The 14,716-nt window shown below is 39.6% G+C and overlaps 1 protein-coding gene across 1 annotated transcript in view; it reads right to left on the bottom strand.

The window, feature by feature from the left end:
- LOC104536771 (mucin-5B) overlaps nt 1–14,716 on the bottom strand; it is a 44,347-nt gene that overhangs the window by 15,689 nt on the left and 13,942 nt on the right. Inside the window, exons 11-27 of the mRNA XM_010179488.1 lie at nt 14,288–14,357; nt 13,896–14,033; nt 13,057–13,221; nt 12,103–12,197; nt 10,797–10,923; nt 7,524–7,776; nt 6,461–6,513; nt 5,976–6,076; nt 5,534–5,685; nt 4,939–5,077; nt 4,133–4,243; nt 3,203–3,382; nt 2,572–2,808; nt 1,521–1,677; nt 1,204–1,332; nt 681–765; nt 452–489 (exon numbers count right to left, since the gene is read on the bottom strand). Coding sequence (XP_010177790.1) covers nt 452–489; nt 681–765; nt 1,204–1,332; nt 1,521–1,677; nt 2,572–2,808; nt 3,203–3,382; nt 4,133–4,243; nt 4,939–5,077; nt 5,534–5,685; nt 5,976–6,076; nt 6,461–6,513; nt 7,524–7,776; nt 10,797–10,923; nt 12,103–12,197; nt 13,057–13,221; nt 13,896–14,033; nt 14,288–14,357 — 2,230 coding nt within the window. The remainder of the gene's footprint in view (nt 1–451; nt 490–680; nt 766–1,203; nt 1,333–1,520; nt 1,678–2,571; nt 2,809–3,202; nt 3,383–4,132; nt 4,244–4,938; nt 5,078–5,533; nt 5,686–5,975; nt 6,077–6,460; nt 6,514–7,523; nt 7,777–10,796; nt 10,924–12,102; nt 12,198–13,056; nt 13,222–13,895; nt 14,034–14,287; nt 14,358–14,716) is intronic.

Genomic DNA, 14,716 nt, shown 5'->3' with positions numbered 1-14,716 from the left:
GAGTGTCATTTAGACACACAGACGTGTCTCTCATAAGATAGCTGTCTAGGCTTATCATGAAATTAGTAGAGAGGAAATAGCACCTCTACAAGATTTGTCCTGTTCTGAAAGTGCTCATTGAAACAGGTACCATGAATGGCCTGCTTCAGACTACTCTCTGTCTGTCTTGACTGACTAGGAAGGAAGTGTAAACATGGAGAAGTGATATTTACCTGAGTGAGATGAATCTCACATTTCACACCTCTCTTCTTCCTACCTATGATTATCCTTTAGACAGTTCTTAGGTCAAAGGCTGTGTTTTGCTTATCAAAGTACATCTGTACTGCTGTGCATCTACCTATCAAACTAGCTAGCTGGAGTCCTGTTACAAATATGCCTGCAGTAACCTGTGATGTTGGGTTGTTTCAGTCCTATCATAACTCAATGAATGGTGAGAGTGGTGAGAAGTTACCTTTGGAATCTTCAGTACACAGTTTCTCTTCAAGATCACTGAAGATAAAGAGAAAAGGAGAAGACTTGTTTTATTGACTTGAATCATCTGCAATAGAATCTACTTTTACATAAAAGCCTACTCCTGGAGGATCTAATGATAATTGCCACTCCCTACAAACATAAACCAAACATTGCCTAGCTTGTCCTTTCCAGTCCTATTCTACCTTTTTCACCATCAACTGACCTACCATGAAGTGCAGTTGAGGAGGGAGACACATTCCCTTCTCTCCTCATCAAAATATGGCTTGTCAGGACTACACTCCGGGTAACAGCCTGGAAAGTTAAAGTAGACAATGCATTCTTATCCTGCTTTACATAGATCCAGGGAAAACACATACGTATTTTTTATCGGATGCACATTTGATCCCAAAATGAATGTGATCTCAGTATGAATGTTCTTAATACTACTGATTATTTTACTACATCCTCTTTTTCCCTCTCTCTCAAAAGTTTTATTTAACTCTGCTTGTCAACAGATTATTCCTTGCAAAATTAGACTGAATGACCTTTAATCTCTCACTAGATTTAATGGTAAGGAGCAAATTATGCTATGAATGGCACCATCACAGGGAATTGGCCCAGGTGAGGCATGGTCAGTGGGTTTCTGGGTCAAATAGGATAGTCTTTCGGCAACCTTGATGCTTAAGATGTTTAAAACCAGACTAATAGCTTTAACTCCCATAAACTACATTAAAGTCAAGCAAGAATTACCTTCTAAACTGTACAGCAAGTTCCCACATTTCCCCTGTGGGTTCCTGCAGGTCTTTAGACAGGGGGTTCCGCAGGGTTTATAGAACCACTCATGTTTGCCAGGTGGATTGTAATAATCACAGAACACAGCTGGAACAGAAGAATAAAAATCTCCAAGTCTCAGATGCCAGGCAGTGGTTATTTTCTAAATCTTGTAAACAAGAGCTTGTCAAATCACGCATGGAGGACAATGTCAGAATTCTGCTCTTCTTTATCCCCCGTGTGCCTGAGCGCATGGAACACTGCTTTTCTGTGTGAATTTTCAGTGCAATACTTACGGCAAATGGCAGGCGTTCTCCAATCAATACAGACACCAGCATTGCTGCAGCTTCTTGAGTAAGCAGCAACTGAGGTACAAAAGCACTCACAGTCTCCCACACTGTCGCAGCCACAGAAGTCAGAAATACAAGATTCATAATATGGTATTGGATTCACCTAGAAAAATACCAACACATGTTACCACAGATGTAGCTGCTGCACTGTGTTTTAATGGGAGAAAGGGGTCTGAATTTCTGCCATCTACTGGCAGTTCCTCTGGCAGAACCAGACTGTGACAGACGGGTTGTCATGAGCGAGCTAAGATGTTTCACAATAGATAGTTTTCTATTTTCACCTGTCTGGTAGAATTGAACTCTAAATCTTTTCATTCTCATGTGTGTAACACTGGTATTTATGTCTAAAATACCTTTCCAGTGTAATTTCTGCAGGACTGAACTATTTTGCTCTGTGTTAGCACGACTATAGAGTGTGTGCGCTCTCTGAGAGATAGCGATTCAGTGAGCATAAAAGAAAATCTCATTTCCACAGAACTTCACGTCTCTTGTGTTTTAACCTGTGCCAAGATGAACTAACCAAGGAAAATAAGCCAAATTTGATTTTAAAATGGCTTATTAAACTGCACAGAAGCTTTGTATAGACATTCTCATTAAGAATTAGTAGCCTTGTTTCAGTCTAGATTAATACAAATTGTGTCTAAAATAAACCAAATAATAAATCTCTTTAGGTAATTTGAATAAACTTTCCCATGGATCCCCATACAAATGGTTCTGTGCTAACTTATCTCTAGATTTTATAAACTGATACCTAACTTCTTACTTCCGATGGCCAACTATTATCCTCTTTGTCTTCAGTTGCTCAAAACAAAACAGGCACTGCTCTTTCCTCAGTACTGTGTAATAGGATTCAACTGGCCTAGATGTAAAGTGAGGTTCTGAGAGAGGTAGCCCTTCTACTTGTGGATGGTGTCTAATAGCATTTAACAGTAAAAAAATTGTGTGCAAATGTGCTGCATAATAGCAACAAACACCTAGTGTGAGAGAACAGGATTACCTTACTATGGCAGGCTTCAAAGATATTACTCTTAATGATGCTGCAGTGTTTCTGTCCCAGGACAGACTTGAAAGGCTGATCAGCACACAGGTCGGTCATGTTTATATTTGAGCAGGTGCTTGTTATTTTCCAGCTATTTCCAAACTCCTGAATGCTCATCTCCACAGACTGCCCTCTGGTTGTGAAATCATTCCTTGAGCGGCCATCAAAGTCCCCACAAAGGCCACAGACTTTTCCCTGGGTAATTTGCATAGGCACAGTAAATAGTTTGGTTATTTTGAGTCCAACTCACTGTTTAAAAGAAATAAACTATAGAACAGGCCAAGGCAAAACAGCTGCAAATTTCTAAACAGCCATCAAAATATGGTTCACAAAAAGCTGGATTTCAATTGACAAGATCACTCTGTTAGCCCTCCAATACTGCAAAGTATCTGGATTTACTTCTAGCTCTAAATATTCTGGAGTGTTTCATACTGACTGAACAATGAAATAAAACACAAGACATGGCCTGTTTGCTTCTTGTCCACTGGACCAAACACTTTTCCAAGCCCTGCTTTTCAAACTGGGACTTCAGTTCTGGGTAAATAACTTCGAGTTAGAAATCATAACTCTCAGCCTATCCCATACGTACCTGGAAAGATGGTGCCACATGAACAATAACAGTAGTCTTCTGGTCCCACATGAAGTTCATCCCTTGATTTGTTTCAATCACAATATAACCTCCTCTGAGATCTACTTTGTAATTCTTTGCAGCTCCTGGATCAGTGGCTATCTCCTGAATTCTTCCTTCCAAGAGCCTGATTTCACTGCTCTACAAGGCACAGATGTATTTCATGGAAGGAAATCAAATAGATAAGTTAGTGTAACAGCACTGGTATCGTGCCTCTTGTCCTTCACATTATTTTTCTATAGTCTTTACACTACATCTTGGTCTATCACCAGATGCGTGAGCCACAGACAAGATCCACTGAGTTCAGTGGGAAATATCTGTTCTTGCATGACAAGCCTTACTCACGGCCACAGAAATTGTCCTTGTTCTTGATGAAATCTGTTCTGCTGGCACAGCAGCTCCTGAGTGCACAGGCAGTTGAGCATGCTAGAACATCCCTTGTCATGCTGCTTTGTTTCACCAGCTCCTCGCCCCCCACTATGGAAGAAATCTCTTTTGTGTACACTTTGGAGAAATGCTAAGCCTGAGTTGGAGGGAAGGGACTCGTCCCTCTGTAGCCGCATCTGCCTTGTGTTCAAACCATGGTAAAAAAACATGCTCCTCTGAAATCATTACCAATGCTCCTATACCACTAATGCCACAGATGCAAATACACACGTGGACATGCACATACATGCAGTGCTATTGACTCCCTGCTTTTGTGACCTCAATTGCAGAAGTGTCCAGTCCTGTTAACACCAAATGTCTTTCCCAGCTTGCCTGCCTCTGCTTTCTGTCTGACTTCCATAGGCACTTTCTAGCAGCAGCTGAGTTGGAATATAAGGCAATACTCCACTAACTGCTACAAAATCAAGACTGCAGGTCCTCAGTTATAATCAGTTCTAAACAAACCTCAAAAATCAGTGTGATCTTTAGGGAGCAGATGGAGAGTGACTTCCCACAGGCGTTGTTCTGAATAACAATGCGAAACGTGCCAGCATCCATGTTATTGGGGCAAAAATCCTTGGAAAAGAAGATAACATTTTATTAGATCTCTTCAGGAAATCAGATCAGTCTTAAACATTTTGAGGAGCTCTAAATGAATAACACTCCACTCTGACTTCTGCTTTCTGTTGGCAGCTGACCTGGTGGCAGGTTCATATTTGATCAGGGATTTCAAAAAGAAAAGCTAAGGAAAAAATGAGCTTGTAATAGCACAAGTCCTGCACAGTCAAAAAGGTAACAATATTTTTTCTTAAAATTAGTAAAACCAACTGTTATTTGGGGCTGACAAAATATCTCGCCATGTACTGTTTCATTACATGCAACTGTTGTACATGAGGTTCACACGTTAACCTCTATGTGCTTCTGTCACAACAAAAATACTGTCATTCTTGGACGGCTAAGAGAAACTTTTCTACACCACACCAGTTCCTCTTCCTTGCAGGTGCTGAAATTACACCAGGAAGGGGCTGTCTAGCCCAGGAGTTAATCCTTTAGGATCATACAGCGCCCTCTTGTGTCACTTCTGAGGGTTAACTGCATTGCTTTTACATGGAAAAACCTCACTGTATCTGCTCTAGGTACAAGAGGAGAGTAGTAGGCTCTGCTCATCAGTGTTGACTATTTTGCACGGGAAAGTCTATTAATTACTCAGACTGAATCCTGCAGTGTAAGCTGTGAAAAGCACATGGTAGGAAAGTGAAAAAAATTGGTACCTGAGCTAGGATATAGTCACAGTCTCCCAGGAAATCAAACTTCTCCCCATCAAAGCTCATGTAATGCCCATTTCCATACACAGTGCAGGTTCCCTTGCAGGGATTGTCTGTGCAGTTCCACTGCCTTTTGTTACAGGTGCTAGGAGGTGAAATGCAAAAAAAATCACAATCTTTGTAAGAAGCTTGTTTTTACCTTAACCCCAGACAGAGTAATTAAAAAGTTCGTCTTTTGCAGTACTTCAAAGAAAGCAATCAGCTCTCCCTCTTCCAGGCTAACCTTCTCAACTGTTCTGAGACCATGCCATGAGATGGCTTACTAATCAGAAAGTTCATGTTTATGACCAAGACACGTTTGAAATTTGTCTATTTTTAGACAAAATTGTTTGACAGAAGATCTTGGTTCTTGTCCCCAAGTGCAGGCTCATGTGGCATGTTGCAGAGAGGAAATGTTTCTTCTTTTATTTTTAATAGAAGCCTTATAGCTATAATGATGACGAGAAAGGCTTCAAAATACATCCTGCCCCATGGGCACACTATGCACTATGACAATATTAACAGCCTTTGTTATAAAACAAGGCTCCCTGGGATAACATACCAGGTGTTGCAGTCCACTTTGATGGTTTCCCCCGGTTTATAAAAGTGTCCTCCATGGACACATGGGCACTGATCTTTGGGAATACATCCTCCACTGCCATCCAATACCAGCCCATCAGGACACATGCAGCCAGAAACACATTCTGTGACATACTGTGTATATAAGGATACAACACAAGGTGATTTGTTAATGCGCAGAAAGTACAGGGAATCAACAGAAGTGCTAGCTTTTGGAGGTTTTTTTAATCCTGTAACTGCTGGTCAGATTGTTAGTGACAATCAAACTACAAGTATCACAGGTACGTGGGTAGCTACAGCTGTTGTGTTACCATAAAGTAGTTGGACTGTTAAAAAGTAACACGTTACCGTCAGCATTTTTTAAGGACAATCATACATGCACAATTATGTCATCTCATGCTCCTGCTAGAAGGTGAAGTCCTTACACAGTGCATGTCCTGCGTCTTACAACTTTTCTGACACTCTGATCCAATCGCACCAGGACCCGCAGCGCTGCAGTTGAAGTAATACATGGGAGCTGGGCAATCTAGAGAAGGAATTAAACATTTTAGGAAGGTAATTTAGTGAAAGCAATAAGGATGCTATCAGCAATTGCAGAACAGAATGGAGCATTTCAGAGGGCAGCAAGTGTCTCTCATTTACAGTTTCTATTAGCTTTTGCTTCTGCCCACCAACAGTGGGGAGAAGGAGGCAGATAACTTCTAAACTTTGGGAAATATGCTCATCTTTTAAAGAATTCAGCAAGTCTGGGGACATTTTTACAAAGACAACTATTATCAATAACCAGCACATTTCAGGGAGAAGGCAAAAATGCATAGAATAGTAAAATGTTACAGGAAGTGAAAGATAACACAGAAAAACATTATAAAACTAGCTGGCCCCATAATGTTATTATTTAACAAAATCTCACCTTTTACCAGGACAGTTTCTCCAATGCAGTCTAATCTTCCTTGAATGCATTTGCTAAAGAGATTCCATAAAATGAAACACATCAGCTCTTTGCACATTTCATTCTCACTAGAGAGAAAGGCACTGCAAAGCTTCACTAGTCACACAGATAACAAATTCCTATCAGAATTAATATTTAGTACAGCTATCAGGTTCACAGATGTGAATTATCATCCCCAGAGCGAAGATTAAGATACCCAGCTTTCAAATACTCTTCCTTCATCTGTCACTGCTTTACTGTGTACTTTCCCTAAAACAAGCTTTTCCTAAGCTTCTATTTTCCACTCACTTTCTTAATTAATAGACCTCTTAAATTACCAAGTGAATCTGTGTTTACAAAATAGTCTAGAATTCTCAGAAAAAAACACGTGAGTTGGAAGAGAGAGAGAATACGTGGACATCTAAAGATACAAATAACTTGTTGAATAAAGCAGCCTTTCTCTGGTATTTGCTTGCATTGCTGCCCAAACTGATTAAAAATGAGACAATGACAATTGTTTTTCACGGCAGATGCAAATTAATTATGTTATTTTTAGTATTTTCCCAAAAGATTCTCTCTCTTTTTAAAAAACCCTGAGTTTAAAAGCTGAGATTTTGGGGGTTTTTCCAGGATCATTTTTATTTTTTAAATAATCTGCAGAATTGTGTGCTGGAGGGTGTTTTTCTACTTAGCTTTTACATTTCAAAACCAGAAACCTCCCCAGGCCTCCTATCTTCTAGAAAACTTCCTCCCACTCTATATGGGTATTTTTTACAGAATGAACTTTGCATAGAGATAGATTGCAAATATTACTCAACATGTCTTCAGGTTCCTGTTTGCTAGCCGGTATATAGGATCTTAACCTTTGCTGTGGCTGCACTTCCTGGCAGGGGAATATTTGCTTTGATACAATCTAGGAGAAATTTGTCATCATTTCTTACGATAAAATGACACCATTCAGGGATTAGAGCACGGACTTCCCCACTGAGCCCTGACGTCTCCCGTTCCCCAAGTATGCAGCATTTACATCATCAGAGCAGCTTACCACATCAGTTTGTCCTCTTGGAAGGAGTTGCCAGGCTGAACAACCTTGCCTTTGTAGTAGCAGGGACAGTCATCTGGAGTTACACATTTCTCCTCGTCATTGAGGTAGGTCCCTTCAGGGCAACCACAGCCCTCCATTGGAGTGATCTGAACTTTACACAGCAGATCAGGTTCATCCAGTGAGCGGCAAGACTGGTTACAGTACTTCACGCTATAGTTGTAAACCATAGTCTCAGGACACTCCTCCGAGGGATCTTTGCAAGAGAAATAAAAGAGATGTATGGCCTTCTCTATGCAGTCATCACTCATGCTCTTAATGCAGCTTTCTGCACTTTGGTAGCCATAAATACACTTTTTTCAAACTAGAGCACCTTGTATCACAGTGGTCTGGGGGAAGTCTGCTCACGTAGCCTAAACTACGTGACACTGAATACTGAAATACTCAGCAGAGTATATCTTGACTGAATAAAGGAATCAGTATAGTTTCGTAATTTGTACAATTTACATTTCTATCTTTTGCCAAGAACTGAAACTAATAATTTTGGACATGTCTTTGTAGATAAAAATTAATTTTCTGCCCTTTACTAACGATCTGTTTGGCTGGGAATAATTTAAGAAATGCAGATATTTTGTAGGGAGTAATTTTTGACATTAAATGGACAGTTCTAAGGGACTCTGCTAATCATCTGATGCTATCAAAGAAAGTGTATTTGGATTCTCATAGAAGTCTTGAGTAAAACTTTTGTTGTCATCCTCTGGGGAAATGAGAAACAAAAGTTTTTAAGAGTGTTGGGTGGACAAACAGTTAAATACCCAAACCTAAAAAGCTCAGCTGACCCTGTAAGACAGTGAAAAGCTGGTTAATTTTCACAGGCTACCAAGAAACAACACCTTCAAACCTCTGCCATAAAATCTGCTGTAGTGGTCCATAGGGGTGACATCAAATTTTGCCAGGAAATACCACCCATATTAAGGCTGTGGTTTTCAGGAAAGTCTGGCATCCACATTCCTCCAATGACAACTGAGGATCTAGTCATCTTGGACCTCTTTCTAATGAACATCTGCAGATTTAATCCTACAGCAGTTTTTCAGATACACACAGATGTACTAGAAAGTACAGGGGAGTTGTCTATGGGCAATTGTGCTAACGAACCTTGCAGCAATCCTATCACCATGTCGGCAATAGGTTCCATGCTTCAACAAAGTTTTGTGTGGTTTTCCAGTCCATGACTATAGTGCACCTTCTTAGATTAGGAAGCATGCTAGGTTTGTGTACACATTCAAACTCACCACATCCACCAACATAAAACAGTTGGTTTCCTGGCCTTAGCTGGAGCAGACATGATATCCAATGTATAAATTGGGTGGGACATATTCTCCTATTCTATAGGCATACTATGAAGATGCAGCAACTGATATTTGTAAATCAAAATAAGCCAAATAATAAAGACATTAATAAAGATGTTGAACATGAGTTTACATCAGATATACCCGAATGGGTATCTCAGTTGTTAGCTAGTAATGCAACAAAATAATGTGTTTACTTTCTCTCTTTAATTTTTCATAGAAGAAAAATATCAATTTTGGTAAAGTGAGATCCGGTAAGATAAACGTTATTTCGTTATAGTACTCATGATCACAGATTTGCAGTCTTAGATTACACACATCACAACTGGAGGCATGTGTGCAGAGAACATGAGCATACCAAAGATAGCTTCAAGACAGCTTGCACAGAGAGCACTAGAAAAACAGTGCCATGACTTAGCAGAGGCTACTAACCCCAGTGCTCTTCTGGGACACCAGTAACTCAAGTAACAGTTCGTACTTTCACTAAAGATTGTGTCACATACACACCCTGCCAACAGTTAGTTAACAGGGTTTACTTATTTCATACCATTTATTGACTGCAATGTAGGCATCCCCTTAGGATACAACCTGCCTTGGATGTTGCCTGCAGCCTGGCATAGCTGGACAGAGCTGCAGGAGCTGGAAGAGCCTTTCCAGCTCCCACAATGGGACAGACCACTGAGAGTGACTGTTCTGGCCCATTTATTCTTTCACTCCTGAATAGTGCAACCTTCAATCTTATCACAGGCATGATCCCAAAAGATTATTTCTTCTTAAATAAGGCCTAAAATGATTGTGCTAATTAGGCTATTTGCACTTTTTTTTCCCAAGGCTACTGCACTGTTTGAGTCACTATTACTGTTCCATGAGTACACAGATTTCAGTCTAATCCATGCTGCAAACGAGTCCTGCTTTGGCATAAAAAATGCCAGCAATTCTCTGTCGATAACAAAGCTTTCAATAAACAGAGACTGTGCCTAGTACATAAATCTGCATGATTCAGGATAATTTGCTGTGAACTACACTGTGTTCCCTTGAATTATTTCAGCACAGGTTTGTTAAATTGTTCTTACTGCAATCTTAAATGCCTTTGACAAAGCACCATACTGGTTACATTGTCTCTGTCAAATATCCCAGCTAGGCTCTAAGTCAGGTAATTTAATAGATCATAACTGCATCAAGGCTGCATAAAAGCAATTGTTGTTATGTTTCCTATTCAGATGAGTTATTAGTCAAGAAACCCATACACCTATTTTCATGTTTATATAGTAAAATTCAGAAGCTGGGACTCGAGTCTTATTCTCAGCTCTGACACCATCTCATAATAAATTCTGGCAATGCCAAAGAAAAATATATGCATATATAGAAACCCATGATTTAGTGACAATGTGTATGTCCAAGAAACTTTTATTCATGTGCTAGATAGTCCTGAGCTGAAAATGCTTTTAAACACTTTCACATTCTCAGATATCACCAATATATATTTATTAAAACCGTTACTATTTTAATGTAACATGGAAAATGCAGTTAATGAGTGTGGTACCATCTGTATGGGGAATGTCTGTGACAAGAGGGATGAGATGAACTGCAAAAAATGTAACAGAATTAAAATACATGGAGAGACCCATGTGTTCAAAACTAAGCTAATTGCAACTCCTTGTTGTGATTTGATTTATCTTATACTCTTGTACATCTTATACTCTTTCGCTTCTCTGAGAACTGAATTCATCTAATACTTTACAGAAGGAGCTTGCATTGTAAGAGCGTGAAGTGGCCATGAACTGATTTTGGCAGGCAGAAGTTTATAGCATATGCTTATTCTATTCTTCAAAGACGCACTAACTTGATTCCTAAACACGAAAGATACTGACTGCCACAGAGTGGCTTCTCCTGAAGCTGTTTCCCCACATTCCTACCCAATGCATACCACAGACGCCCTGCCTCCAGCCCTTCAGGGACACGCCTGCTGCAGCACAGTCTCTGGAGTAAGTAGAGAGCACACTACACAGTGCAACTTCACTCTTCTCAGCGTTACAGGTGTCATACATACATTTCTAGGGGACAAAAAAGAACATGGGTATTATTATGTCCAGCTCACAGAAGAAAGAGGGAAATACATAACAATTCAAAAAGTACTCAACCAATGTATTTTTGAAAAAAGTGCCAGGTGCATAACAGAAGATGATTTAATAGGGAATCATACATAACGACACCTAAAGAACTAATTAGGCATGTGTAAAGGGAATTTAAAGCTCTTAATTTAAAGGGGATTTAGGTGACTGGACAGAAGAACCCAGATACAGCCAGTCACTCAAGAACAGTAGAGTCATACTGCATACACGGTGACTTATCCTGCCATTACTAATGTAATGGAAAATGCTTCCATGAGTCATGGCATAAAATCTGATGAGATCAGCAGGAGTAACAGTCATATCCATAAGGAACTGGTTGTTACTTTTCCCTAATTAAAAACTGCAAATTCCTGTTACAGTTAACATGAATTCTCAAGCAGAGAGGATTTTTTCTGCTGTAAACTTGGGAGAAGTAAAGCGTAAGTCGTATTTTTAAAGGTACCTGAAGAAAAAGCAAAATTTCAGACTCAGGCATTTTCTTGGTAAGTTGTATCACACACATCTCTTATATGATTTTTCTGCATTTTTGCAGAAACTTCTTTACTGTTCCTGTAAATGTGGCAACTGTCCAGCTCAGCCAACTTCCTCAACTGCATTATAGAACCATACGCAAAGAGTACTTAGAGCCAGCTTCTTGCATTTTAAATAGGAGAAGACTAACATGATTCCACAGCAATAAATGGGATAAAAACAGTGTAAATATAGTATACATTGTCCTTGCAGACGTGAATTTTATACCAAGTCAGAGGGAATCCACGGGACTGAAAAAAACCTCTCGGTTTAATTTCACACAGAAACACTGATTTGGCTTTTCAAAGAGTGAACAGGTTTCAAGAACAGTAAATCTATTTTTTTCCTACTTTGCTTCTGGATTATGCAACAGAACTGTCAGTGCTGGCAGTTACTTAATATTTTCAGGGCTGCAGCCAGAAAGGTCCATCATATCTTGCATAAACTGTATTTTTGTTATTTTTTCTTATCAGCTTCAGTGAACTTCTTTGCAAACAGGCAATATTGTTTCACTCCTCTAGGCAGGACTATCTTCATGGCAAATCAGCCTCTGGACTGTGGTTAAACCTCCCATTTAGACCAGTGTCTTACCTTGATGTACACAGAAGGGTCTACAACAGAATGGCAGGCAGCAAACACACTGCTTGTATTGGACAGAAGAGCACACCAGTACTGGGCAAATTTTTCTGAAGTGGGAAAAAATATCATTGTGCATAGTCACTTAAACCACACTACTATCTAAATCAATATTCTTCTCAGATATCGCACAGAACTAGAATGTCCTGAAGTGTTCAGGTAATGCCAGAAGGAAATATGGGGCATTAAAATATCATGGTGATAAGCATAGTTAGATGAGTGACCAGCCATCTCCATAAAAGAAAGGTTTCACCTCCCAACTACTAACATTATTACTGTGGCTGGATTTCCAGAACATCTGCAAAACCTCCCCGTTTTCATGGTTTTCCATCAAACTTTCCTAATTCTTTACAGTCAGGCAATATTTAATAGTCAAGCATATCAACATCAGTCATAATCATCAGTGAGCTGTGTGGCTGTGAGCTGCAGCCTTAATTACAGGTGGCAATACCTATGAGAGTACAGCCCGAATCTTATGTATATCCAAGCCCAGTCAAGGTGAGAAACCAGAGAGGGCACCTGGTACAGTACAATGCTTGCTGAAGTCAGAACTGTTGTTAACTTACTCCTTTTGACTTCAGCACAGCTTTAACAGATTTAGATGGGATGAAGATCTTTCCCAAATATTGACAATGACATATGCTCTGCCTTAAATTGTTCTCACTGATGCTGTGTGTGCTTTTCAAGTCATCAGAGAAGAAGGTGCTGGCTCTTTCTTCAGCAGTGCAGTCTTTTTGTTTTAAAAGCAAAGTTGTCACTTTAAAGACCTGCAAAACTCAATGTGTTCTCTCTAGCAATAGCCTCAAAGGCAGTGGTTTTTGAAGTTCATGGGATTTTTAAAGTTTCCTTGGTTATCTGTCGTGTGAATATTATTTAGTATTTCTAATCCAGGGATTAAAAGCCTGCTACCTTTATCCACACTGTTTGAACAAGGATCTTCAAAGCTGTCCTCAACATCAAAACAGCTGGCTCTAGTTTTCCATGAGTTACCAAAAGCAGAAGCTGAATCCTCCACAGCTCCAGTGACTGTTCTGAAGTCATCAGTCTGGATGTTATTGAAATTGCCACAAAGACCTTGTGTGGGTGGGAGGGAAAAAAAAGGCAAAAGAAAACAAGAAATCAATAAATTGCTACATGAGTGGAAAACATAATGGCTTCTAGATTAACACTCTTAGCTCTACAATGGACCTTGCCTGATAGAAGCCCATTTTCCTACAGAGACTTCCTGATGTTCCCACAAATCAGACAGGACCCTGTCTTGAGAGTACGATTAATATTTTTCTGAATTACAGTAGCACTTAGTGATAGCATAGAGATTGGAAGCTGCTTAAATGTGCTTCAGTAAACACTGGCAGACAGAGAAGTGCCTTCCCCAAAGGCTTACAAGCAAAGGAAATTGCAAAAGCAATACAAAACAGGACAGACAGGATATAATCCCATTACACAGATAGGAAAAAGAAGCACGAAAAACTTAAATGGTATAAACAGGAGATTCATGGCAAAACCAAGAACAGTCTGCATTTCACAAGTCCCTCATGAAGGCTTACTTTTACAGACAGAATCTAAATCTGCATACACATCACAGAGATTATCTAAATATCTTCAGCAAATTGAAGGATTTGGCCAACGCTTTGTTTCAGGAAGGCTATAGATTTTACCAGGGGAATCAAATAACTTGTTAACACTGAAGTGATAGAAAAGCAGCTATAATTCAGTTTAAGAGCAAATTGAGAGAGCATATGTTCTACCAGATGTGTGATTCTGATAAGAATGATCAACTGTTATGGAGAGCTGCATTAGAGGTTTCATTTGCACTTGAATCTGTACTCCAGTTGAGCTCAAGATTTTGATGAAAAATGTAGAGGGTCTGAAGATGGTGATGCCATCTAAAGAGGAAAAAAAGAAGGAAAAAAAAAAGATGTATGCACCTGCAAATCTTTATGAAGCTAAGTAAACATGAACTTCCATTTACCAGTGCATCCAGTGTAACACAGGAATTCCCAGGGAGTCCCAGACCTAGTATCTACATAAATCAAATGACCAAACAATAAGCAGGATCATGTTCTTTTCAGAGAAAGGATAAGGAATCCCTCTGTAAATTGATGTAGGCTAGTCTGGGGAAGATGTGAAGGACATTTACCTTTGCTAACTGGCAGCTTCACAATGAAATTGTTCATGTAGATGTTTCCACAGGAACATATTTTTATAGTCTGCAGGGAAAAGGAAAATAGAAAAATCCCACAGTAGTGAATGCATATGACATGAGGCAGACAACAGCAGCCTGACAAGTTTCATTAAGCATTAAGAAGTAGTGTCATCAAAACATGATCACCTCTGGGGTCAGTGTAACTGAGTGTCTGGATGCCATACAGTAACACAGAGCAATTCTCCAGGCCACAACTAAAAATGAAAAACCCTTTCCATAAGGAACAACTTTGCTCTCACATACCTAAGAGGTTAGTTACCTTTTTGGGCATTGTATGTGAGATGTTACGTGTAGGTTTGGATCCATGTCATTAGAAATGTAACGTACCTAAAATGAGAGCTACCTGACTCAAACTCCCTCAGT

This window comes from Mesitornis unicolor, unplaced genomic scaffold (genome assembly GCF_000695765.1).
Source record: "Mesitornis unicolor isolate BGI_N332 unplaced genomic scaffold, ASM69576v1 scaffold9072, whole genome shotgun sequence".
Classification (NCBI taxonomy): Eukaryota; Metazoa; Chordata; class Aves; order Mesitornithiformes; family Mesitornithidae; genus Mesitornis; species Mesitornis unicolor.
The sequence above is the reverse complement of the archived record's forward strand: the minus strand, read 5'-3'. Positions and strand labels throughout refer to the sequence as shown.